Source organism: the organism of the source record quoted next, unplaced genomic scaffold (assembly GCF_019419815.1).
Source record: "Pyrus x bretschneideri cultivar Hongxiangsu unplaced genomic scaffold, Pyrus_bretschneideri_v1 Contig3, whole genome shotgun sequence".
NCBI classification, from domain to species: Eukaryota; Viridiplantae; Streptophyta; class Magnoliopsida; order Rosales; family Rosaceae; genus Pyrus; species Pyrus x bretschneideri.
In genome coordinates this window covers 5,786,091-5,809,280 of record NW_025999612.1, presented here as the reverse complement: position 1 = coordinate 5,809,280, position 23,190 = coordinate 5,786,091, and the positions used below count along the sequence as shown (strand labels likewise).

General features: G+C 37.4%; 5 protein-coding genes across 7 annotated transcripts; 2 read left to right on the top strand and 3 right to left on the bottom strand.

The window, feature by feature from the left end:
- Positions 1–71: 71 nt before the first annotated feature.
- LOC103949265 (protein NLP6) lies at positions 72–4,657 on the bottom strand. 2 transcript variants are annotated; one of them, XM_048589783.1, is made up of 6 exons: positions 4,378–4,608; positions 2,919–3,490; positions 2,687–2,792; positions 2,535–2,578; positions 1,463–2,402; positions 72–1,313 (listed from the first exon to the last, which is right to left on the bottom strand). In XM_048589783.1, the coding sequence occupies exons 1-6, from the start codon at positions 4,580–4,582 to the stop codon at positions 187–189; spliced, it is 2,994 nt and encodes a 997-aa protein (XP_048445740.1). In that variant the 5' UTR covers positions 4,583–4,608; the 3' UTR covers positions 72–186. The 2 variants fall into 2 exon arrangements, with proteins under 2 accessions (XP_048445740.1, XP_009358643.1); XM_009360368.3 differs by lacking the exon at positions 2,687–2,792 and having other exon boundaries at positions 2,531–2,578; positions 4,378–4,657.
- Positions 4,658–9,781: 5,124 nt separating this feature from the next.
- Positions 9,782–11,694, bottom strand: LOC103949264 (protein kish). Its single transcript, XM_009360367.3, has 4 exons — positions 11,545–11,694; positions 11,329–11,435; positions 10,237–10,271; positions 9,782–10,130 (listed from the first exon to the last, which is right to left on the bottom strand). Exons 1-4 carry the CDS (start codon positions 11,545–11,547, stop codon positions 10,063–10,065), a joined length of 213 nt encoding a protein of 70 aa, XP_009358642.1. The 5' UTR covers positions 11,548–11,694; the 3' UTR covers positions 9,782–10,062.
- Positions 11,695–11,765: 71 nt separating this feature from the next.
- Positions 11,766–15,755, top strand: LOC103949262. Of its 2 annotated transcripts, none has more exons than XM_018647962.2 (12): positions 11,766–11,993; positions 12,093–12,300; positions 12,417–12,464; positions 12,750–12,824; positions 12,991–13,088; positions 13,329–13,572; positions 13,725–13,822; positions 14,141–14,276; positions 14,358–14,483; positions 14,672–14,911; positions 15,032–15,090; positions 15,409–15,755. In XM_018647962.2, exons 1-12 carry the CDS (start codon positions 11,889–11,891, stop codon positions 15,583–15,585), a joined length of 1,614 nt encoding a protein of 537 aa, XP_018503478.1. In that variant the 5' UTR covers positions 11,766–11,888; the 3' UTR covers positions 15,586–15,755. The 2 variants fall into 2 exon arrangements, with proteins under 2 accessions (XP_018503478.1, XP_048444989.1); XM_048589032.1 differs by having other exon boundaries at positions 15,023–15,090.
- Positions 15,756–17,170: 1,415 nt separating this feature from the next.
- On the bottom strand, positions 17,171–19,735 carry LOC103949261 (26S proteasome non-ATPase regulatory subunit 8 homolog A). Its single transcript, XM_009360365.3, has 6 exons — positions 19,536–19,735; positions 19,029–19,107; positions 18,686–18,788; positions 18,305–18,568; positions 17,913–18,024; positions 17,171–17,512 (listed from the first exon to the last, which is right to left on the bottom strand). The coding sequence occupies exons 1-6, from the start codon at positions 19,638–19,640 to the stop codon at positions 17,372–17,374; spliced, it is 804 nt and encodes a 267-aa protein (XP_009358640.1). The 5' UTR covers positions 19,641–19,735; the 3' UTR covers positions 17,171–17,371.
- A 932-nt stretch (positions 19,736–20,667) lies between these two features.
- Positions 20,668–22,866, top strand: LOC103949260 (30S ribosomal protein S6 alpha, chloroplastic). Its single transcript, XM_009360364.3, has 2 exons — positions 20,668–21,098; positions 22,497–22,866. The coding sequence occupies exons 1-2, from the start codon at positions 20,727–20,729 to the stop codon at positions 22,734–22,736; spliced, it is 612 nt and encodes a 203-aa protein (XP_009358639.1). The 5' UTR covers positions 20,668–20,726; the 3' UTR covers positions 22,737–22,866.
- The last annotated feature ends 324 nt before the right edge of the window (positions 22,867–23,190 follow it).

The following is a 23,190-nucleotide window of genomic DNA, read 5'->3' as shown; positions in this document are numbered from 1 at the left end:
GTATGTATATGTGTGTGTGTGTGTGTGTGTGTGTCAATTGTAACGTAATTGAGGTATTGAGGGAGTAAAACTGAAGCAAACCTCGAAGAATCTATACCTACACACCTTGGCAAGAACAAAAGAGAGGGTACAAAACTTATCCCTTCACCTGAAAACTAACCATATTTTACAATTTAATCGTCATCCTTACGCGTTCCAGCAAGAGCTCCCGAGATGGGACATTATGTCATGAACCGAGAGTCTGATCATGTTGCTGCCTGATGTTCTACAAACTTCCATACACTCCTGCAGATCTGCATCACAGGCTACCAGAACCCGTTCAAGGTCGTCATCCACATATTTGATGTCGAATGTGCCCACTTCCAGTTTTAATCTCTTTGCCACTGCCTCTTTCAGCTCCACAATACCTGAACTCATCGACACACGAAACCTAATAATGTCTTCTTTATATGTCGCCTTTATGATTACACTCTTCATTTCTTGCCTGCCCATGATATCTGGCATTGTGTTGGATTGCTTGGGAGCTGAATCCAAAAATGGAGGGTTTGTGTTACAAGCTTCTCGAACTTGCTCGTCCATTATTGTGTCTGCCAAAGGACAGAGATTTCTCAAATCTTTTGAACTTCCAGCATCCCCTAATAGCATTCCTCTACACGGTTCCTCAGGTTCTGCCATCAGGAGAGCATCGGGTATTGAGCATGCAACTAATAAATTTGATTCCTCTGTTGTTCGAACTGCTGATTGAGGGGAGCCATTTACTTCAATACATTGTTCATGGATGAAAGGAACAAAGGGATCGTTTACCACTGCAATTCCATTTCCAGGACTACCTTGGCATGAACCATGAGAAGTAGGGGTACCAGCACTTGCCTCCCTTGAGCTGCTTCCTGTGTTGGATGTGTTTGAGCCTTTACCCCTGTCTCGCAGAAACGTGTTATGTTCTGGAGCAAGTTCCTCGTGACTCAGTATCCACCCATCTAACAAATGATTGTCAATCCCAGCCTGCCCCTCTGTTCCTGGTGAAGTAGAGGTGGTTGAGTCTTTCTTTTCTCCAGAAACTTCACAAGGTTTAGAGCTTGGTGAACCTTGTTTATTAGAACCATTTAAATTACAAGGCTGAGAAATGGAGCCAGCAGCAACCGGACGTGGACTTGCAGTAAGAGGAGTTAAACCAAATGCTCCTTCAGCACCTTGAACTGAATCAATTACACGCTGTAGCTTAGTGAGAGAACGGTTGACCTTCTTGATCTTGCGAGATGGCCAGCGGGAGATTCCATGATGCCTGCAGATGCGTTTCATTGTAGTGGGGCAAACTGCAAAACAATAATTTATTTCAGAACAATTTATCACAATTGCTACTGAAAACCAATCGATCCAACATTTTAGCCACAGATTTTAGCATCTGTTGACACAACATGAGCATAACTGCAGGAAACAATATGATATACACACGTAAGCATACCTCCGAGACTCTTTGCAGCATCTTTAAGACTCCCTGCAAAATATTGTTGGAGAACCTGTAGACTAATTGATTTCTCTGCTTTTCCACGCTTCTTCTCCGGTCTCTTTTTTATGTCTTTATTCTCTGGGAGAGAAATATTGTTTTCTCCACCTTCATGAACAGGATTTCTCCCATCATTTACAACATCATATACTTCCTTTAACTGCTGTTTCGATGAATCTAGTTGTACCATCTCTTCTCTGTTAGGTAAGGCAGGCCCTGGTGGTGATTCCACAGAATGGGGTATCAGTATACATTCAAGTCTTGTGGCAAGCCCGTTATTTGTAGAAACTTGAACAATTTCAACTATTCCCTCCTCTTCAAGTACAATTCCAGAAGCAACACTGAGACTCCGGAAATCATTCTTCATTATCGCCAATATGGAGCCCAACAAAGTTTGTTGTTCATGACTGTCCGTGATACTTGGCGGCAGAAAAAATTCTAGAATATAATCATCATTTCCAGTATGAGTGCTCTGTAAGCAGATAGCAAAAGAGCTGGCTAAACCAAACATGCGGGCATAGTGTACTAAAGGGTACTCAGTTTTGCAGAATTGGGTAATGTCTCCACAGAAGCATGCGTTACGGGATGAAAATGCCCTCCCAGCAACCCCTTGACCCTTTTGTAAGTGATGTTCAACGCAGGCATCTCGAAAACGCCACATATGAGCATCTATAATGTAGAATGCAACATCAGTTGTGGACATGGAGACCTGTTCCATGCAACTTCCATCAAAGCTAGTACAGCTCTTCTTCAGGCCCCCGCCATAAGCCAAAACACTTCGATGCATACAGGGAACCCACGTCTGAGCAAGTGGTAATTTGTAAGTTTCGCATACCACTGTCAGTATCTTCAAGATTTCAGCCAACGCAGTTTGGCGACCTTCATTGCATATTTGAATCTGGTTACAAGTGGCAAGCATATATCTGTGAGAACGAAGGAGGAAGAAATGAAAGAAAAGTTTCCTATTTATTTTCTTGTTTTCGTTAAGAAAACCATACTTAGGCACATATCATTATTGCAGCTCACCTGCCTGCTTGGATGATCCAGTATCTCTGAACTTTTCAAGCTTACCGCCTGCAGGAGAACGAAATTATGTCACTGACAAATCTCTTGATGTTTGATATTAACTTAAGCAACTATATTGTATATTCCATGGGGAGTGATTTCTGCACTCTTTTTCACCTTTTGCACACCCCCTCTTGGTTCTGGCCGTTGATTCTCCTTCGCTTTGTTCAAACCAATGGCTGGGGTGTGCAAGAGGTGGAAAAAGGTATCCAAAATCAGTTTCCTATTCCCATAACAAAAACCATCCATCAGTACCATTTACCAAATAATTAGAGTAAAGCTTGTTTCAGAAGAGAACATCACACAAAATGCAATATATATTCATAGAAAAGAAGAGAGTAACCCCCACCTCAAGTGCTTTGCAAACTTTATCAACCTCGGGACCACAGTTGATAATAGGAGAAGTCATTATGAGCTCAAGTACACCAGCACAAGACCGTCCAGAGGGCTCAAACACGGGCAAAGCTAAGGTTCCCTGAACATTGTAATGCTGAGCATGACCAAGCCGTGGATACTCTTTAATGGAGTAGTACTGAACATTTGGAGTCCATTCGGGCAATTTATGCTGGAAAACGCGGCCAGGAAGCCCAAGCATTCCATCACTCTCCCCACCCACAGAAAACATATACATCAGAGAGGCCATCCTATACTGATGAAGTCCAATATTATGTTGATCAAGGACAAACGGCTGCCCTGAAGTTGTGAGTACATACCGATTCCCGTCCTTTACTGGTACCCAAACCTGAGCTAGAACATGTTGGTCAGTCAATTCCTTGAGGTACCTAAGTGCTTGAGTGATCTTCTCTTTAAATAAACTATAACCATCTGAACTTTCAACCGGTTCCAGTCCCGAAAATAGCGATGGAAGCAGTCTGTTATCCTTGTTCTCTGTTGACCCTTGTGTTGCGGAATTAGAATTACCTGTATTTTTGCGATATTGTAAAAGAGAAAACTCAAATGAGTGAACCTCTGACTGCTACTCTACAACTGCAAAATGCTAAACGAACAATATCCTATTCGATTTGTAACTGGATTGCACAAAGTAAGCCAATTAAAACTGCTTTAAATTCCTATACGAATTCTCAGGCCAAAAAGAAAAAAATTCCTAGACAATCTTGGAGTCTCTCAACTTTTTCTATTTAGAATCTTAGATGGCTGATTTCAAAACCTCAGGATGTTCAGAACAGATAGATAGATTAAAGAATAAAAATCCCCAGTTCCAAAGAGACCAAAGTCTACAAATTTAAGGGCTCGTTTGGGACTACTTCTGCAGGAAGCACTTCTGTTCAAAAGCAGTTGTATTATAAACATGTCGAAATTTTATCAAAACTCCAAGTGCTTGCTACCTAAAGAAGCACCTAGACTTCTCCAAAAAGCGCTTCTGAACCATACACGCTTTTAAGGTTATATGACAATCATAATTAAGCACTTTGAATTACCAGATAGTACTTTTAGCCCTTCCTGATTGAGCAGGAATGACAAAATGTAACCTTTTGAGTATAACAAGCTGTTTGGTTGCTGAGAAACAAGCAAAAAAAACATTTTTTGACCAATAAAAGTGATTGTAGCTTAATTCTCACAGAAAGTTACCAAAGTCAATGTAATTAGTCTCTAATTAAAATCAAATTTCATACAAAACAGAGGAAAGCAATTGTTCAGCTAAATCAAACACAGTAATTACACAAACTTCGAACAGATTTCTGGTTCAACAAAACCAAATTCAATAGCAATACAGCATAAACAGATTAACCCAGAAAACAAAAACCACAAGAACCTCAAAAACTTCCAACTCTCCAAAGAAAACTCACAGGAAACGAATTGAGAAGGGTCAGAGAGATCTTGACCAACACGCCCGGTGAGCTTATCGTCACCATCGACATCGCCGTCGGGAAAAGCCCACAAAGGGGTACAGGGCTGGTCATTGGACGGCAACAAAAGCGGCGATGTGGGGTTCGAGAGGAAGTGATTCGGATCCAACGGCCATAAAGCGTCGAGGTCGAGATCAAAGTCCATGAGAGCAGCCTCTCGTTCGTTCTTTGGCTTCGGCGGAATGGCTGGCGCTTGGGTTTTGTCTTCAGGATCGGACATTTTCCGGGAAAGCGTTTGTTTTGTTTTTTTCCGGGAAAGTTGTAATCTTTACTGGAAAGAAAGACATGGGTTGTGGTAGAAAGAGAGGAATACTATCAGCAATGGTAAACAATTCGCAGCGTCTCAGTGTGATTCCATGGAATCCATGAGTTGTTTAATTTCTTTAATTGTTTATTTTATTCCAACTTGCAGTTGGGACCTTGCAGTTGGAGACTTTGAATAAAAGTATTGGGAAAAAGATCTTCTGTTACAATTAACCACCAATTTGGTCGACATGAGAAATGGGAAAAAAAAGTCGCACATGGTGGCGGATTCGGTGACTCTCAGACCGTTCATGGATAGTTAATAGTCGTTTACTAAATTAAAACAGATGACATATTGACAGGTTAACAATGCTTTGATATCTTTTAAAGTTTTTTCTTCTTTTGATATGTTAAATTCTAAATTATAATAAACTTTAAATAAATAAAAAACGCAGTCAATCAACAATCACTTGTAATAAATGTTTAAACAAATAACAAAATTAATAATAAGTATTTGAAGGTGCTGTGAAATTTGACACAACTCCTCTTGTTGCCAATCATGTTATACCATACAAAAATTGGCATTTTGATTGGAAAACAGTTGTGTTGGCTTTTTTTTTAATGTTATTGCTGATGTGGACAAACAGTTGGAAAACAGTTGTGTTGGCATTTCAGTTGGAAATTAGCCTGAATTTATTCTTTAATAATCTCATGCTAAAAAATTTAGGTCATAAGGATTGAAGAATAAAAGTTGTTTCCAAGCTAAAACCTAAATTTTATGGGTTAAAAATTTTAGATTTTAGCCAAATGGTTAGAAATGATCTAAGAATGTTAAAAGACTCTCTCCCAGCTAACAAACGTTACAGGACTTAAGAAAGTGACTGATGATATCTATTTTTCCCATGTTTTTTTTTAGATTTATAGCCACATCGAGAATTGCTGCCCACTTTCCACTTAATTCAACTCTTGCCTATCCAAATCAATTATTTTTTCAATAGTGCATTTCTTCTATTTGGGTTCACAGAAAATCATCCAATTTCTTTCATTTTAGTGCTCGTGAACTTACTGTTAAGTCTGGGAGGAATCATACTTTTTGACGCAGACGTTCGGAGAAGATGCATTCATCTATGCATTTATATCTAAATAAAAATTGATGCATTCTTAATTAGAAGTAAATTTGAGTTTGGCTTTGTTACCTAGGATCATAATAAATTCTTGACTAGGCTCACATGGCAGAGCCATTAAGGGACCAGAGTGGTTTTGTGCCCATTCTGATATGGTGTAAGAAATTTCTAGCGGCCTTAAGTTTGTAGGTGTAGAATTGTGAAACATGAGGAAGAAGATGAATTGTCCTCGTGAAGAAGTTGAATCGAACGACGTCGTATCTTATATTTTTCTAACAGTTTTGTTTATTTTGTCTTTGTGGTTTAATGAAAATCAAGGATGGAGTTTTAAAATCAACTTTAATGTTATTTCTAAAGCACCCTAATCAACTATTATTTGCAACCCTCCTCCTTGCCTTATTTTTTCTATCAAATGATTAAAACCAGATTTCTTTGTATTTTCTTCCTATAATTCAATTTTTTTAAGTTATTACGCTGCTCTCTACCTCCCACTTACTTGTAGTATACACTTCTTTTTATTCTCTTTATTAAATTTAAAGGGTCTTTCAGTTTTGTGAGATTACTTCAATTACTCATGTAATGACTTTGAGCCTTTTTCTCAATACATATATGAAAGACCCTCTCTCACAAAGAATTATGGCTCCACCACTAAAGCTCAATGTATTGAGGTTATTGAGATTCAATCTTTTCATCTTATATTTCCTTGTAAGCTTGGATGGATAGGCAATTTTTGGATGTTAAAGTAAAAGTAAGAGTTTATTCTCTTCCGTTCTCTCAACTTGGGTATTACGTAGGAATCAACAAGTTATAAATTTCCTTTGTTCTTGGCTATTCACATCCGTCAAAATAAACAAGAAATAAGGGTTTATTGTGTTCTAGATTTTGTTCCTTTTTAATTCAACACCCAAAAATTTCCCAGCCATCTAGGCTTACAAACAAATATAAGATGAAAAGGCTGAACCGCAATAGCTCAATGTATTGAGCCTGGTCAGGAGTTTATTATGACCCTAGGTAATAAAGTTAAACCCAAAATTACTCATTATACAATGCATTAATACTTATTTAGACAGAAATGAATAGATTAATGCATCTTAACCCATTGTATCTGCATCACATTTACTTCTATTTTATATTAGTTTCCTCCCCCTGAGCTCTCATATCAGTTTCTTTTGTCCTCCAACTTAACTATCTGTTGCATGAGTAGTCATTTTGTCAAATTTGTCTTTTTATCCCATCAAATGTAAGGGTATGGTGGTCTTTTCATACAAAAAAATATCTAATTTCCTTAAAAAAAAAGAGAAGATCTTGGCTCCTTAAGGTTAAGGAGGAATTCCTCCTTACAATATTTCGTGGTCTATTTATAGAATTTTGTACTTATTATTAGAACTGTTCATATTATAAACCATTATATAAAGATCATCTTTGCAAACAATCAATTAAAACTAAGATCATTTAGTTAGTCCTTTAGGAGTTACAATTATAAGCACGAAATTCAGTGAATAAGTCATGAGATATTTTAATAAGGAATTCCTCCTCAATCCTTGAGGAACCAAGTTTTTCTCTTTAAAAACTTTATTTTCTTATTTTATTTTTTATTTTATGAAATTCCTATTTTATGCCTAACTTAATGGAAACATTAATGGGGTTAATGAAAATGACTACTAGTGCAACAAAAAACATAATTCGACAGGAGAAACAATTAGTAGAGTTCAGGGAAGAAAACTAAACTCGTAGTATAGATTATGAACATTTGCTACAATTTAGCCTTCATATTTCTATAGTCATATATTGAAAAAATTTTGATGTTTCACCATAGAGTTATTTGCCAACATGGTTTGGGATTGTGGTGCTTTAAAAAAAAAAAAAAAAACAGCTTATTAAAAAATCCAAAACGTTAAATGTGTTTGGTAAAACAAAAAAAAAAATTGTTTTTTTTTTAAACTATTGTCAATGAAACTAGAAAAGCAAAAGTAAGGTCTACCATGCTTCAAAAAAAGTGTTTTTTTTTTTTTCAAAGCATATTAATCAATGCATTTTTAATGAAATTTTCAAATAGCAAGTATACCCCCATATGTTTTACAAAATTACAATATTGTGCACCATAATAATAAACTTTAAACAAATAAAAAGCGCAGTCAATCAACAATCACTTATAATAAATGTTTAAACAAATAACAAAATTAATAATAGGTATTTGAAGGTGTTGTGAAATTTGACACAACCCCTCTTGTTGCCAATCCATGTCATACCATACAAAAATTGGCATTTCGGTTGGAAAACAATTGTGTTGGTTTTTTTTTTTTTTTTAATGTTATTGTTGATGTGGACTTTTTGACATATTATTTGGAGATGCTCTTAGTAGCTAATAATTACTGTATGAGTATGATTGATAACATAATTCTGGTGCACATTATTGTTTGGATAATATTTCTCTCTTATGTGAAATCATTTCACTATCTAAATTTTCATAATTGTGTTAGTTATCATTGTTTAAAAATCATTGTAGAAAACCTCATTTCATTTAAAGACTGTATTCATTCACGTGAATTGAATAAAACTGATTGTTCATTACTTGTTATCATAATTATCAATTTACACATGTAGATGACTAAGTATTGTCTTTCTAGTCTTTACAACAAGATACATGTTTGGTGTCTTCTATAGTTTTTTACATATTCTTTCAACTCTTAAATAATTTGGAGAACAAGAATAGTATTCTTGCTGTTTTAAGCTGTATGTTTAGTACGTATTTAATTTTCGTCTGAATCACGACAATGATATAAGTTTTATGAATCTGCTTTGTCAGTCATATGAGTTCGAGTAAAATTTAATCTTAACGTGTTATAATTTGAATATAAGTTCACGTTGATGTACTATCACATTAATAATTTTTTCCCAAAGAAGAAACAAAAGGAGGTGTGAAAAAGTAAGTGGCCACAGCCTATAAGGCAATTAATTTAAAGTTAATCCCAATTTTGGCTAATGACACGATGATCCCAACTATTGTTGTTTTTTTTAACAAAGTGACAAACTTTTCAGAAAAAGAAAAAGCTAATAGACTAGTGACAATAGCAGTTTCTTAAACAAAGGAGCTGTTAGCTTCCCAAAATGTTAATCAGCTTTCTTAATGATATGCATTAAGCTTATTTAATTATTAAGAATGGCAATAATGGTTGGTTTTAGTTTGATTATCTGGAAGTTGACGTTCAAATTATAGAATAGTACAGTTGTTTATTTGGACATCATCGATTAAAATATAGGTTATTTGTATATACTTGGATCCATTAGAGACTACGACAAATCCAATTGCATCCACTAATATATTGATTACTAAGATGTCACTAATTTGGTAGCACAATACCATACGTTTTACTTTTTCTTCAATTTTTTTTTTTTGAACAAACGAAATTATCTAAACTAAAGAAAGGGAGATGAGTTTAAAAAAGTGACACGTTGTGTTTTATAAAATAGATTGATACATAAACGTAGTTTAGAGTATAATATTAAAAGATAAGTTACGTGTCAAAAACAATTGAACAATAACATCACATGACGATGAGAGTATGACTTCCCGCTGTTGCCTTTTGTGCAATCGAAATTAACGATTCTGGTTGGCTTACATGGATCCACTTGTGCACTTGTCACCCAGCAAGTTGTGTTTGTTGGCCGGTGCGTATACGATCCTGTTGCGGCTTGTGGAAATCACGGTGCACAAAGCCGCGTATCTTGTCTAAATTTGGACCCCAAATAAGTGGCAGTGTCGTGGGATGAGATTTTACCAAAAGTTTACATTCGATTCTTGACAACACTTGTTCATGCCAATATCTGGTTTGACAAGGTTAAACCGTAAAAACGTCACACGCAAAAACAGTAAATTGCACGAGGGTTGCTAGCTACCTTTCCCTTTTGCCTTTCCCAACTTGCCTTCCCCACTCATTTCTTGACACATTCAGAAGGATCGATGTCCGCAAACGAAAAAACAAGAAAGTGATTTCAATTCATTCGTAAAAATAGCTGTGTTAACAATAATCTATGTACATATCATCAATCTGCAGGTAATATTAGTTTTTGTCGCAAAATTAAACCGCCAACTACAGGTTTAAATCACATGTAAGCGAGATGCCTATTCTGTAACCCACTGGCATTGCAGTTGGTACGAAGTCAGGTCAAGAACAAGAACAAAAGGGGCGCGTTAGGACAGAAAGACATACGAACGAAGAGATGCAGCTGCTTCCCGGAGCACAAAAGCAATACCTGCTCAGAAAAATATAATTGAGATCCCCATCGCAAAGCATCCAGCCGCAACCCAAGGGCTCAGGCGTTCACCTGTTTCACGTACCGAAAAAATTAATCCACCACATAAATGGAATAGACAACTGAAACTATTCTAGCCGCCTTCCAGTAAAAAAAACACAGAACCTTAATAACATACCGATTCTAGCCGCCTTCCAGAAAAATCCCCGAAATCTGCCAAGACGAGGAACAAAATCAGAACACGGCTTGATCTTGAAGTTCGACATATCATATAAAGACATGGACGCGTGAAGGAAAAGTAAAACACAACCATCATTGGTTGGAGGTAAAATACATAAATGTCGGAATCAAATAAGTAGAACCAATGCAAGTACACCTAACTACACAATTCTTCAAAGGTGAGCAGTTGAATACGCAACTTTTAGGAATCATAGTCCAAATACCAAACATCTTGCTCGTGCGCATCCAGTTTGCAAAACTACACCCTTTTCCTCGTTACGTTGAAGGGATGCAAACTTTAGACCTATCCTCATCCTAACCCCTTACCCCTCGCTTGTTACTTGGGCTAACCGCAAGTGCTTAAAAAAACACAACCCTTTTGTTTTTAAGCAATTCTACTCTAAACCGATGCTAAACGCAACACCCGGGCAGGATTAACATTTACATTAAGCGGAAGCCTTTTAAGGAAAGGGATCCCCAATTTTTTTTTATAAAAATAAGGATTAGTTGTGAGGTCCATACCACATCGAACTTTAACGATCCGAACTGTCTGTTTTTCAAACTGTACCTCATCCTTGCAAAATATTAGCCAAATTAGAAATATTTAAGACATCTAATTGGGTTCAAAGAAATGAACAAATACTTTGTTATATAAGAAACAATGAAATTTGATCTTGATAATTAAATAGGCAAATGGTTTCAGATTAAATTGAATTTTTGCAAGGATGATCTATGAATCGAGACTAACAAAATAGATGATTCGAATCGTTGAAATTCGATGTGGAGTGGGCCCTAAACCTAATTCCCATTTTTTTTCAAAAATTGGGGATCCCTTTGCATAAAGGGCCTGTACATTAAGTTTTCTTAACCTCAAATAACAATGTGCATAGGCAATATTGATTAAATGTTGGAAAATGCTTCAATGCATATAATTGGGTTATGCTAAACTTTCATTAAACACACACTAATCAAAGCATTAAATTAAATTACAATGAATAAAAACACACAGATTTACAAAATTAGAGAAGCCATGGGAAGTGAGACCACTGACCCAGTTTTCTGCTCCAGGACGGCCGGAAACTGCATCTTCACGAAGGTGCACGTGCAAATCACGAGCAGCACCACCGTCAAGAACGAATTGAAGTTAAAAAGCGCCGACTGCATGCCATAACCAAAAAACCCAAATCAAAAACCCTAATGTGTAATCATAAACACAAAATTTCAATCAAATTAGAAAACATCGATAAGAAAATTCACCGACTATTACCATGTTTCGATTCCGAGTCTTCGATTTCGTACGGATCTACGAGAAAGATCGGAGATCTGAGCAAAACTGAAGATTTCCGAGGGAGCTCAGCGCTTCCAACTTGAAAGAGAGCACATACAAAGCTGAAGCAGTTTAAACGACGAGTCGTTTGTACGTATGCCATCCAAATTTACTGAAGTGCCCATGTACTTGGTTTAAATTACGAAGCTGAGCACCGCCAATTCGAAAATTTTGGATGCGAGTCCCCCGCCATAAGAAAACCAAACGCTCTTTTGATTCGATCATTTTCTGAAAATCTCGGTCGCTCTCTCTCGGAGGACACTGAGAGTGAGAAGGCGGGGGTGATGGCGGAGGTGAACCGGTGGAGCGTGACCTACACGAAGCACATGAAGCAGAAGCGCAAGGTCTACCAGGACGGCTCCTTAGAGGTCAACGCCTCCACCAATAAGGTAACTTAATTCGCAATATCTCTCAATTAATCCCAAATTTACTTCGATTTATTCAGCTAAACTGGAATTCTGTGATTAATTTTGGACTCCGGTGCACAGATGTTGCTGTTTGACGACTGCGAGAAGCTCTTGGAGTGCAGGATATTGAAGAAAGACGAACAAGTCAGCTGCGGCGAAACTCTCACGTTCAATTCTTTTCTCGTTGACGTGAACGAAGCCTTATCGGCTGACGGAGATCGAAAACCTGTACCTGGTTTCGATTCTCGAGCAAAAGATGAGAAGCGCGCAAAGCCGTTTGTGATTTCCAGTTCAGTTTCCAATTGCTAATTGTTATCTCAAGTCAGTTTTGTGCAATTTCATAGCATTGTACATTTTTGGCTGTTGTAATTATAATCACCGACACCGGTTTTGTGATTTATACAGGGAATAAGCCACAGATAAGTATGAGTCCGTCGCAAAAGATTATCAGAGGTTAGTGTAACGCTTTACTCATTGTGATCTGATTTCATATAGAAAGTTATGGCAAACTGGTTTGAGCTATTGTCACAAGAATATTCGGAATATTGTGTAACAGCGGTAACTGATGAAGCGTTGTATTCAGTTTGGTTGTGGTTTTCGAGCATTAAACGTTTTCAATGCGTCCAGTGTTTCTGTGTCTTTGCCATTTGGTATTGATTGTGCTACAATCAAAGCTATTCTGTGAGCTTGTTGAGTTTATAACGTGACACACATGTAACACGTTTATTCACATTTTAGAGTTTAAGAGTAGGGGACTGCACAAGTATGGCGCAGGACAGAGTAGTCCAGAAACCACGAATACTACCAAAACAGGTTAGTTTGTGAGTTAGTAGCTTTATTAATACAAATGCAATTTTAACTATAAAATGTTGAAGTATAACATCATTTTGTTAGTTCTGCACTGTCAGATGTTTACTAGCATTTATCTGGGGTTTCTTGCTTCACATTTGACTTACTTATTAATTTCGTTACAATGAAGAGTGGCAGGTTTTGTACACCACCCAACTAACTCAAAAGGCCAAGAAGTATCATGATGGTTTCTTACAGTTTTCGACTTCTGGGTCTTATGGAAAGCAGGTTGCGTTACTACCTGTCTATTCTTCTTTGCAAGTCCCATTTATCTCAATGGATGGCCATTCAACCATCTTCGTTTTACTTTTTTAGTTATCAATCTCAAATTTTGCCCCTTAAATTCTAAAGTCATTCAGTCATGTAAGTAGAATTTCTTTGTTGCCCTGTGTGTGTGTGTGATTGCAAATGAATTTACCTAAGGAAAACTTGAGGATCCCTGGCATTACCTTTTATCTCTCTGTTCAGATACTACTGTTAGATGCAAGCGGGAATCAAATAGACTGCAGGTTCCTTAAGAAAGATGAAGTGGTAGCTTCCGGTGAATCAATAAGATTTGATGCTCATTTAGTTGAAATTGGAGAACGTGAAGGAGATCGTAAGCCTGTAGCAGATTTGCATATAAGAGAAAACAAACATAATGTTGTCGCTGAGGCAGGAATAAACCTTGAACAGGGTAATGGTGTTATCACCAATAAAGGTGCTGGAAAAGGTTAGTAAGTGAAAGGTTCTCTCTTTTAAATTGAACTTTTGCATCTCTAAAGTGACTGCTTAAAGTTTTTTTTATCCATTGATCCTATCTTACCCACCCCTAATGATATGGTCCCAGGCTGACAACTCCCTTTGTTTTCTGTTCTAACATAGAATGGAAGGTCCTCTACACTACACAAATAACTCAAAAGGCCAAAAAGTACCATGATGGTTTTTTAAAGCTCGCATTGTGTGGCTCCCAAAGGAGGCAGGTATATATATTTTGAAACTATTGATGTTTACACAATGTTATCATCTTGTCCTCACACCCAACTATGTATGATATATTTGATTGTCAAAGTTGATTTTGGTTTCATTGCTGGTTTCACTTTCTACCAAATTTGATGAATACTTGTTCTGTTGTGGATGTTGGTTTCATATCTATGAGCCGTATCTACTGAATGTGATGCATCACATGGTCCAGTCCATTCCTTGCTTGGAATCACATATCCTTTAAGAATTGCATCATTTTCATGGGCTAATGAATTCAAACTAGCTTCCAACTTTCTGTATCATTATACACATGCCAGGTTAGTTTATTTAGTGAAGATAAAACCATGCTGAGTAGTAAGCACATCAGTTTGTCTGAAGATATAAGACAAGGTTGTATGTTTGAGCTACCAAAATATCTGGTGGAGGTCGGTGAACCTTATGCTAGTTCTGGAGGTATGGTGCTGTTCTGATACGAGTTTAGACATTGATGCTTGCTAAGGTCTTGATCATGTCTCCCGCATTTGTTTTGGCCAGAGGATGAAGGAAAGTCCGATGACAAAGATTGTTTGAAGAAAGCTTCAAACTCAAATCATAGCATCTCCAGTGTTGAGGAAACAAAACCAGGGAGGGCAGTCCCTACAAACAAGCCTTTGCGTGATGGTGAGTCAAGGGTTACCTGGGGAATCACTTACAGCAAGTTTATTGATTGTATTGACTTCAAAGATTGTCTTTCTTTTTCTTTATACCGAGGCACCTGGGCTAGGCCTGAGAAATTTTGATGTGTATATGTGTGTTTGCCTTTACTACTTAATAGATTTCTGATTATTATTCTGTTTCCATCTATGCAGCCCGTCAGATTTTGTCCATTCTCCAAAAACCTATGGCTCAGGAGAGCAAAATTTCCAGTCATGATAATAACAGCGCGGCTAGGCCAGTTACCACCTCTAAGGGGTCGCATGTTTCAGATGCTATAATATTGGATTCCTCTGAAGCTGATCAACCGTCACAACCACATAGAATAGCTGTGAAAATAGAACTGAGTGAAAAGATGGACACTGGAAAACCACCTGATCTTATGTCTTTTAAAGGCAAGTTTTATCAGAACATTTTGAATTTGCATCAACATTAACTGTTATATTTTCCAAAATTAGGTTTTCATTCATTAATTAAGTGGAAATTCAATTTGAATCGAACTATAGTCTATGCAGGCAAATCCGGTGGTAGTGGCGGGCGAGTAGCTGATGGAGCCGACATCAGAAAAGACCAGGTTGACTGTTGTTCCATAGTATCTATGTATAATGTATTGCCACTTTTTTTCTGCTGGTGCTATTCCAATTTAAATTATCTGCAGTTCTTATCAGCCACCAAATTACAGGAGAAATTAAGTAGAACTATTAGGATTTATGTAGTTGAACCCATTCCACGGTGAAGAATTTATGACCGTGGTTATATCGCTTGAAATTTATGACCGTGGTTTTATTTATTTGATTTCTTGTTTTTACAATGCATTTCACTCTTTTAGCAACCATCGGTAAACTTATGTAACTTTGATACGATGTATTGTGTTTGCAATTGTTTCAAGCAGCAATATTCAGGCAATGTGGAAGCTGACACTAAACAGCGTGACAGAGCATACGCTTCTGAGAAATCAAGTCTCAGTTCTTGTGCTTCTCATGATGCTGCTGATGAGAAAAGACCTCGTTTTGAGGAGCCTGTTTTGGAGCAAATCGAAGTATGCCCAAGTTTCGATCTTGGATTTTAAACAACTTTACCCAAGTTTCGTTCTTCTAATCAATCGCTGTATGGCCAGCGCTTGTAAATTGTGAATTGGATGATTTTATTGACTCTCTTGCTATCTTGTGGAATAAATTCCTTGGATAAAAAAATAGCAAGATCCAAGAAAAGCTCGCCAACGTATATTTTCAGTGGTAATTTGTTTGTATGGAAGAAACTTTATTTTGGATAAACCATGTTTGGATGCAATTCTTGTGAACTGAAATGCTCACGGTGGAAGATTGTGGGGAGTGTAATGCAGAGCAGCAGAAGACTTTTCACTATATTAGAACATGTAGCACATGTGATTAAGAGCATTCACTGATGCACCGAGCTTTTGTGTTTGAATCTCTTCTCCCCCAATATCGGTTGTATTAAAAAAAAAAATGAACAATACAAGATGCTGACATTCCACTCAGGAAAAAAGTGAGACTGCGACTGAGAGACTTCTGCTTGTGGGTTTATTAGGGAATTGGCAAAATCAGTACTAAATTGTGAAAGCTGATTATCAACAACTAGGTTTCTAATTATTTGTCGTTAACTTACTTATAACACCAATAGAGCATGTTGTTAATATGAGCGAACGACATAATTGATCAAGGACACAAGATAAATATATCCACATATTATAACATGAGTAAATTAGTAACACTACGTGACAGTGTGACAGTTAAATCAAAAAATTACTTTCATGCAACGGGTTTCTTTCGGATTCTGCAAAATGAGAAAAAGAAAATCCTAGTAAATCAATTCAAACAAGCCACTTGTTGTCGGCGTGGTGGTTCGATTAACTTCAAACATGGGAACCCCAAGATTGATGGGAATAGGGTGAATAAATCTTCTCTGACATATAGGGTGGAGTGATTGCAGTGCTTCGCTTGGTTGGCTGAAGAAAGTTAAATGTGGGCATAAACTGATCGTGCATTTTTAGCTCATCAAACATTTAATCCAGTGCTTCAATCTTACCATGTCGTACCTTTCGACCCAACTACTTTGTCCTCTAAACTATGATGATACCATTTTTAACATTTTGATATAAATGATATTCTGTTTTCTGATTAATCTGACCTACTCGTGACAACGTGACAACTTTTTATTAAACCATCCTACAAGTCCGATCATGTAACACTTTTATCACGCTTATATTTTAAACTATGTAAATTGCAAAAAGAATGATTCAAACTCAGGTGTATAAAAATCATACATTTGGAAGCCTTTTAGATGTTTTTAGTACGGATAACAGGTCAATACACTTGCAAAATGGCAAGACACCTTGCGTGACCCGATCTCACTCATTGCGAGTATGATGCCTGTGCGGCAGCCATACTCAAGACCGACTCTTTGAGAGAGTTTTGGTTGTGGGTACCTTACCTGCGGACGGTAGCCGTACTCAAGACCTACACTAAAGCGAGTGGGTGAGGCTGCCGTACAAGTTGGCCACCGGCTGCGGCCAGTCCCGCCAAATGCTAAACATGTTAAACATGACAACGCTTAATGATAAACATGTTTTTTTTTTATTTTTTTTTATTTTTTTTTTTGTGACGTTTGACTCAAAGTAGACAGATTTGTAATTAAAGTAAAGCAACCTGTCTGATTAATGAAATTGAAAGAAAAAATCTGAAAAATATTGCCACCCAAAGTGGTCGAACTAAAATACAATAGTACACAGTTTTGGGCTCAGTACTGAATTGAAAAGAAATTTTGGAAGTGAGTGTATGAGAGCAACAGTTGTGAATCACAAAACAAACAACCAGACTGCAGCAGCAGCAGCTCCTTTAGACAATCCGCTCCAACTCTCTTGCGTAGCTGAGAGTTTGGTTGATGAGTTGTAGAGATGGTATCTCTTTGCAAGGTGCAGACTCCTTTGCCTTCTGGAAATAGACAGCATCATTCTTCACCTCCCACTCAGGATGATCCTGTATCCACGGAACAAAGTCTTATAAACTTGTAGAACCAACGGAGAAAAGATCGTGTTACTAAAGCTGCTGGAGCACAAGCAGTAGTGCCTTGATGTTAGGCATATAGTTTATATTTAGATTTATACTCGAAGCTGAAGCCCATGGCCAGGCCTCGGGTAAGGGTTTCATTCAGTGTTTTATTTGGGAATAAGGGACTCGGTCAACTTATATTATTGGAAATTTACATGTCAAACATGCTGTCTTTCCCACCCATGATTTGCAAGGATATGCATTTTTAACTTTCTGCCAGAAAGCTATAGGCATTTTATTTCAAAAACAGAAGATCAGTCATTCTAAGAAGTTCAGTCAATTTGGACTTTTTATGAAAAAGGAAAATAACATGTTACACACGACGTACCTCACTGACATATGCCAAAAGTTCGCGGTCAGAAGGAAATAGCAACATTTGACGGGCATCCTTAATTGAGAGTGAATCATATGCCTTCTCGCTGCATCCGGCTATCTCATCCCTAAAAGTGACAGAGATCAACCAAATAGAAATCCGCAAAGATATTTTTAATTTTGCACTGCAAACATATTATCTAAATAGCTAAACTACACAATAAGTTCAATAATAGGAAGATGATGGGCTCAAATCATTCACATGTTCCTATGAGTCACGGACAATGATGGAATGTTCCAAAGAAAAAACCTTCCCAACTTCCAGATATTAGCATTTCTTGTCACAAGTTTGAAGAGCTTTTGCAACTATTCAAACATAATCCTAATTATTAAGTAAAACAAATTTACCTGACTGTTTTAGCCAGTAGATCCATGAAATAAACATAAGTCTCGTGTGGCACAGTCTGACGAGCGCTCAACACACGGTTGTAAGCTCCCTCCATGAAAGATTGCTCTAGCTCTACAGCATGCTTAATGCAAGGGTTCTCCAAAGCAGCAGATGAAAGAAGTTCCAGTTCAGTGTGGAACTCAGCAATTCTATTCTGGACAAGGAGTCTCAACAGGTTGAGACCTAAAATTGGGTGCTCTTGAGGGGATGATGGAAGACGGTCACTACTCCATAAGAACAGTAAATTCATTAACAATCCTTTTAAACAAACATTTATTTTCTGTTTTGAAAAAAGGACTGAGTAATTGATAGAAGATAAACAGAGTGGGATGATAACGTACTGAGCGTCTACATAATAAGACTTCAACTGAAAGAAATCCCTTTCAAATGCATCCTGGTCCTCAATCTTCACACTAAGCACAACAGCATGCTCATATATATCCCCTGACATTTTATGAAACATGAAAAAGGTTAATGACGAGGTTGTTGGATTAAGATAATGAAGTGGAATACGCCAATGAACAATATTAAACTAGCACACTCTTTCGTTACAACATAAGTAGGTAGCACAATGAACTATAAAAGCATAATTTTTGTTTCTGGCGCATTCACTACTTCAACAACGAAGTTTGGAACTACACGGACAGGAAAGTAAAAGCAATAGATTTGGATAAAGAACATTACTTGCTAATGTTAATTCCTTGACAGCATTAGGTGTGTTTTGAAACAACGGTGGTAGGCTTCCGAATTCAGTCAGCTTAACCTGAAAACACAACCGATGCAACTCAATCCACTTACAACAACGCCACAATTCCACATATCTTCACATAAAAACCAATAACTTAATAAATCTTCCGAACGGACGTCTTTGAATAGCATTTCACTCCCCAGCAGCTTAACAACCAAACACTTGCGACAACACCTTACACCAAAATCTCGAAATCTTGTAAATTCAATTAACCAATACCCAAAATCTAATTACAAAATATTTCAAAGGAAGAAAATCAAAACGACAATTCCATCACTCTGACTGACCCAAAAACCTAATCACCTCGGGGCAACACACAAGAATCATACTTTAGCACTAAGAAGTGAAACGAAATAACAATAGTTACTAAATCATGTGAACAAGAAGCTGATAATCTCGAATTTGGGATTGAAAATTAGGGTTTTTGGGCATTGGCGAGTTACCTTGAGCTGGGAGAGGAAATTGGAGCAGGTATCGAAATCGTTCCGCACGAATGCAGCTTTGAATCGCTCGAAGAGCTGTGCGACCTCTGTGAGCTTCGGATCCATCTCTCTCGTCTTCCTGCGGTTGCTTGCCTCTTCGTCTCCTTCTTCCTCCGATTGCCTTAGCTATTTTACTATGCTGAGTTTATGTTCGCTCTTTGCTTCCTTTACAAGAAGAAACTTGTAATTTATTGGGCTTCAATGTGGGTTGGACTTGGGCCTCTAGGTTTGATTTCATGGGCCCGATGATAATGGGCCGTATTCGGGTGTACCCTCCTATACATGGGTGATCGTCATTGATGCGTCATGTTTTGAAATCGGATCAACTTGTTTTTGTTTATTCGGCCATTATTCACGTCGCATATACGGGACCTCTTTGGTATCCATAGAAGACAGACACACTTGCACAATGAGAATCATGTCCGGATTCTCTTAGTGAGAATCTTGAAGATTCTTAAATCGTGTTCGTTTATTATACATCGTGCTATTATAAATCATTTTAAATATTTTTATTAACAATTAAACATGAACAGTACTTGATGAAAACTAATCGTATGATGAACGGATACGATTTAAGGATTCCCGTGATTCTCACAAATAGAATTCGGAGAGGATCTCCATTTGCACTTTTATATGACAAAACTACGTGATTTTGGGATACAAATAATTAGTTAAGGAGAAGCTGAATTTTTATGATGATTAGTTTTGAAGTGCAAACGTGGCTTTCATATCAATCTAGAAAATAGTTTCAAGATTACAATATCAACTTAACGAAAGACTAGAAAGTTATTCAGTCCAAAGACATAAATTGATTGGTTTTGTAAAATGTAATTAATCTAAACAATAAATTATTATATTCATCAGAAATTATGATTTCACTAAATTAAAATTAGCTGAATGGTTATTGCTTGTGTTTCGATTATGTTAATGGCTTGCACATCAAATCCTATATTTGTGTGAGCTACGAATGTTATGACGTGTTAGTATCCGAAATTGTCAATTATCACATCATCTTACGACTTATGGCAAAACACAACAAAGTACACGACACGTCGTTTCATTCACCATTGTCCTCTCCTCTAGGCCCTTATCAATATCCACTGAGGACTAACCCAGAAGCTTTCTTCTGTTCCAAATAAAAAGCTTCCGGCAATGGCTTCCACTTCTTCCCTCATTTCATCTCTTACCCCTTCATCAAATTTCGCTTTTTGCCCCAGAACAATTTCCCAAATCCCCTCTCTAACCCAAACCGTCTCCTTCCCTCTCTTTAACCGAACCGGACCGTATCCCAGTCCGCGCCTAACCGCCAATGTCCAGTCCCTGGAGTTCTCGGGCTCGTTTTTTGAGGGCGGGTTTCAATCGGAGGACGACCCGACTTCCCCGCCCGGGTCGGGCTTGACCGCCGTGGAGGAGAAGGAGGATCCCCCGTGCCCACCGGGGCTCCGACAGTACGAGACCATGGCGGTGCTCAGACCCGACATGTCCGAGGATGAAAGACTTACTCTTACCCAGAAGTACGAGGAGGTAAAAGGAATTTTTTTTTTTATTCAAATTCTGTTGCTCTTTTTTATTTTGGTGAAGTAAATTTGATTTCTTTGGCTCTTAAAATTAGTGGGTTTTATCTATGTGTTTTCAATTTTGGTTTGTTATCTGCTTGGCTGATGAGAAAATTTAAAGAAAATATAAGAATGTGTTAAGCTGAGTTTATATGAAGATTAGTGAACAAATTTCCAATTTTGGGTTGAATTGATACTAACACTGGCAATTGGCGGATAGTATTTGATTTCTTAGTGAGTTAGGACTTTGAGAGATGCTTAGTTTTGAAAAGTTTACTTTGCAGTGCGAGATTCTTTTCGCTATTAGAGCGATATGTTCGAAGATACTACTATTCGAATGAATTTTGAGTCCTCATAATGTAGTTAAGTTTGTGTAGTGTACATCTGCTGATTTAAATTTCGTAAGAGAAACTTTCCTCTGAAAAACCGTCTTTAGGTCCCCAATTGTGTATATTGAGAAGAACTCATATCGAACACTTCAAATTTAGCAAATGTGTAACTTTATCGTAGCTTAGGCACCGTGGTTTTTCTGGATCATTCTGACATCTTTTATAATCTAGTCGGAGGTATAAGTTTACCCAGTACGTCTTAGGTTGCAAGATCGAAATACTTTTTGTTCGTTTACCATGATGTCAAAGTAGGAGATCCCAAATTTGTCTTTCTACGCATGGGAGGTACTATTAGAATTTGGAAATAACCATATCCGATTCCTAATGGCTTAAACCTTTCAGGAATAGTGGTAAACTAATATCTTTTATTATCATCATATACATATTAATTTGTTAACCGTGGTTGTTTTCCGTGAAGTAATATTTGTCATTTGAATTGTAGCTGTGTTAGTTTGGATGTGCAATCAACGAATAGAGTGAAGATTATCAGTGAGTAGTCAATCACAACGAGAATGTTAAATACTACGCAAGCTATGCCCTTATTTTCTTAATTTATTTTAAATGGAGTGAAAGTTGGCTACTACTAGCAAACCTGATAGATTGTGATTGTCACCCAATAATTCCTGTAATATCAAGAAATGCCAGATTGTATCTTGTCATGCCTTATTTTAACCCTCTGATTTCTAGTCATGCATTTTATGCGTTATTTGTAGCTACGAAGATTCGGAGAACTAGGTTGTGGCTTCCTTTTGATCTTGTGATGATGTAATTGAAGTGTCATGGTGTTGGACAAGTCTAGGCTTTTAGACATTATGATTGCGCCATGACTGTGTTAACCGTGTAAGAACTTATTTGAAATAAGATGAATTTTAACACATGCAAATTAATTTAAGCAGCATTACGTTGCCTGCTCAGGTTTTAAAACTGTCGAGTGTAGTTGGTTACAGGGTTTTAATCTGATGATCCATATTTTGCAGTTGCTAATAGCCGGGGGTGGCATGTACGTGGAGGTCTTCAACAGAGGGGTAATTCCACTAGCCTATGGCATCCAGAAGAAAAACAAAGCCGGAGAGTCCAACACTTACCTGGATGGTATCTACCTCCTCTTTACCTACTTCACAAAACCTGAATCTCTCGAAATTCTTGAAGCAAATCTGAAAGCTGATGATAATGTCATCCGATCGATGAGCTTCAAAATAAGGAAGAGGAAGTACTAGTTTAGTTTGAATCTTTTGTCCTTCTCTTAGAGGAAGGCAGGAAAGAAAAAAGTTGCATGTACAACGTAATTTCAGATGTTTTCAACTGTCCATTCGTTCCTTTGTTATTGAGTTTTCAGATGTTTTCACATTTATCTCCTCTTTACCTACTTCACAAAACCTGAATCTCTCGAAATTCTTGAAGCAAATCTGAAAGCTGATGATAATGTCATCCGATCGATGAGCTTCAAAATAAGGAAGAGGAAGTACTAGTTTAGTTTGAATCTTTTGTCCTTCTCTTAGAGGACGGCAGGAAAGAAAAAAGTTGCATGTACAACTTAATTTCAGATGTTTTCACATTTAGGTCATTCTGAGCTCCTGGAACATCCAAAAAAGCATACTAAATTCATGTATCAAATGAAGTCACCGCTTCCAAAATGATACTTTTGACTCCTTTTCTATCGCCATAAGCTCC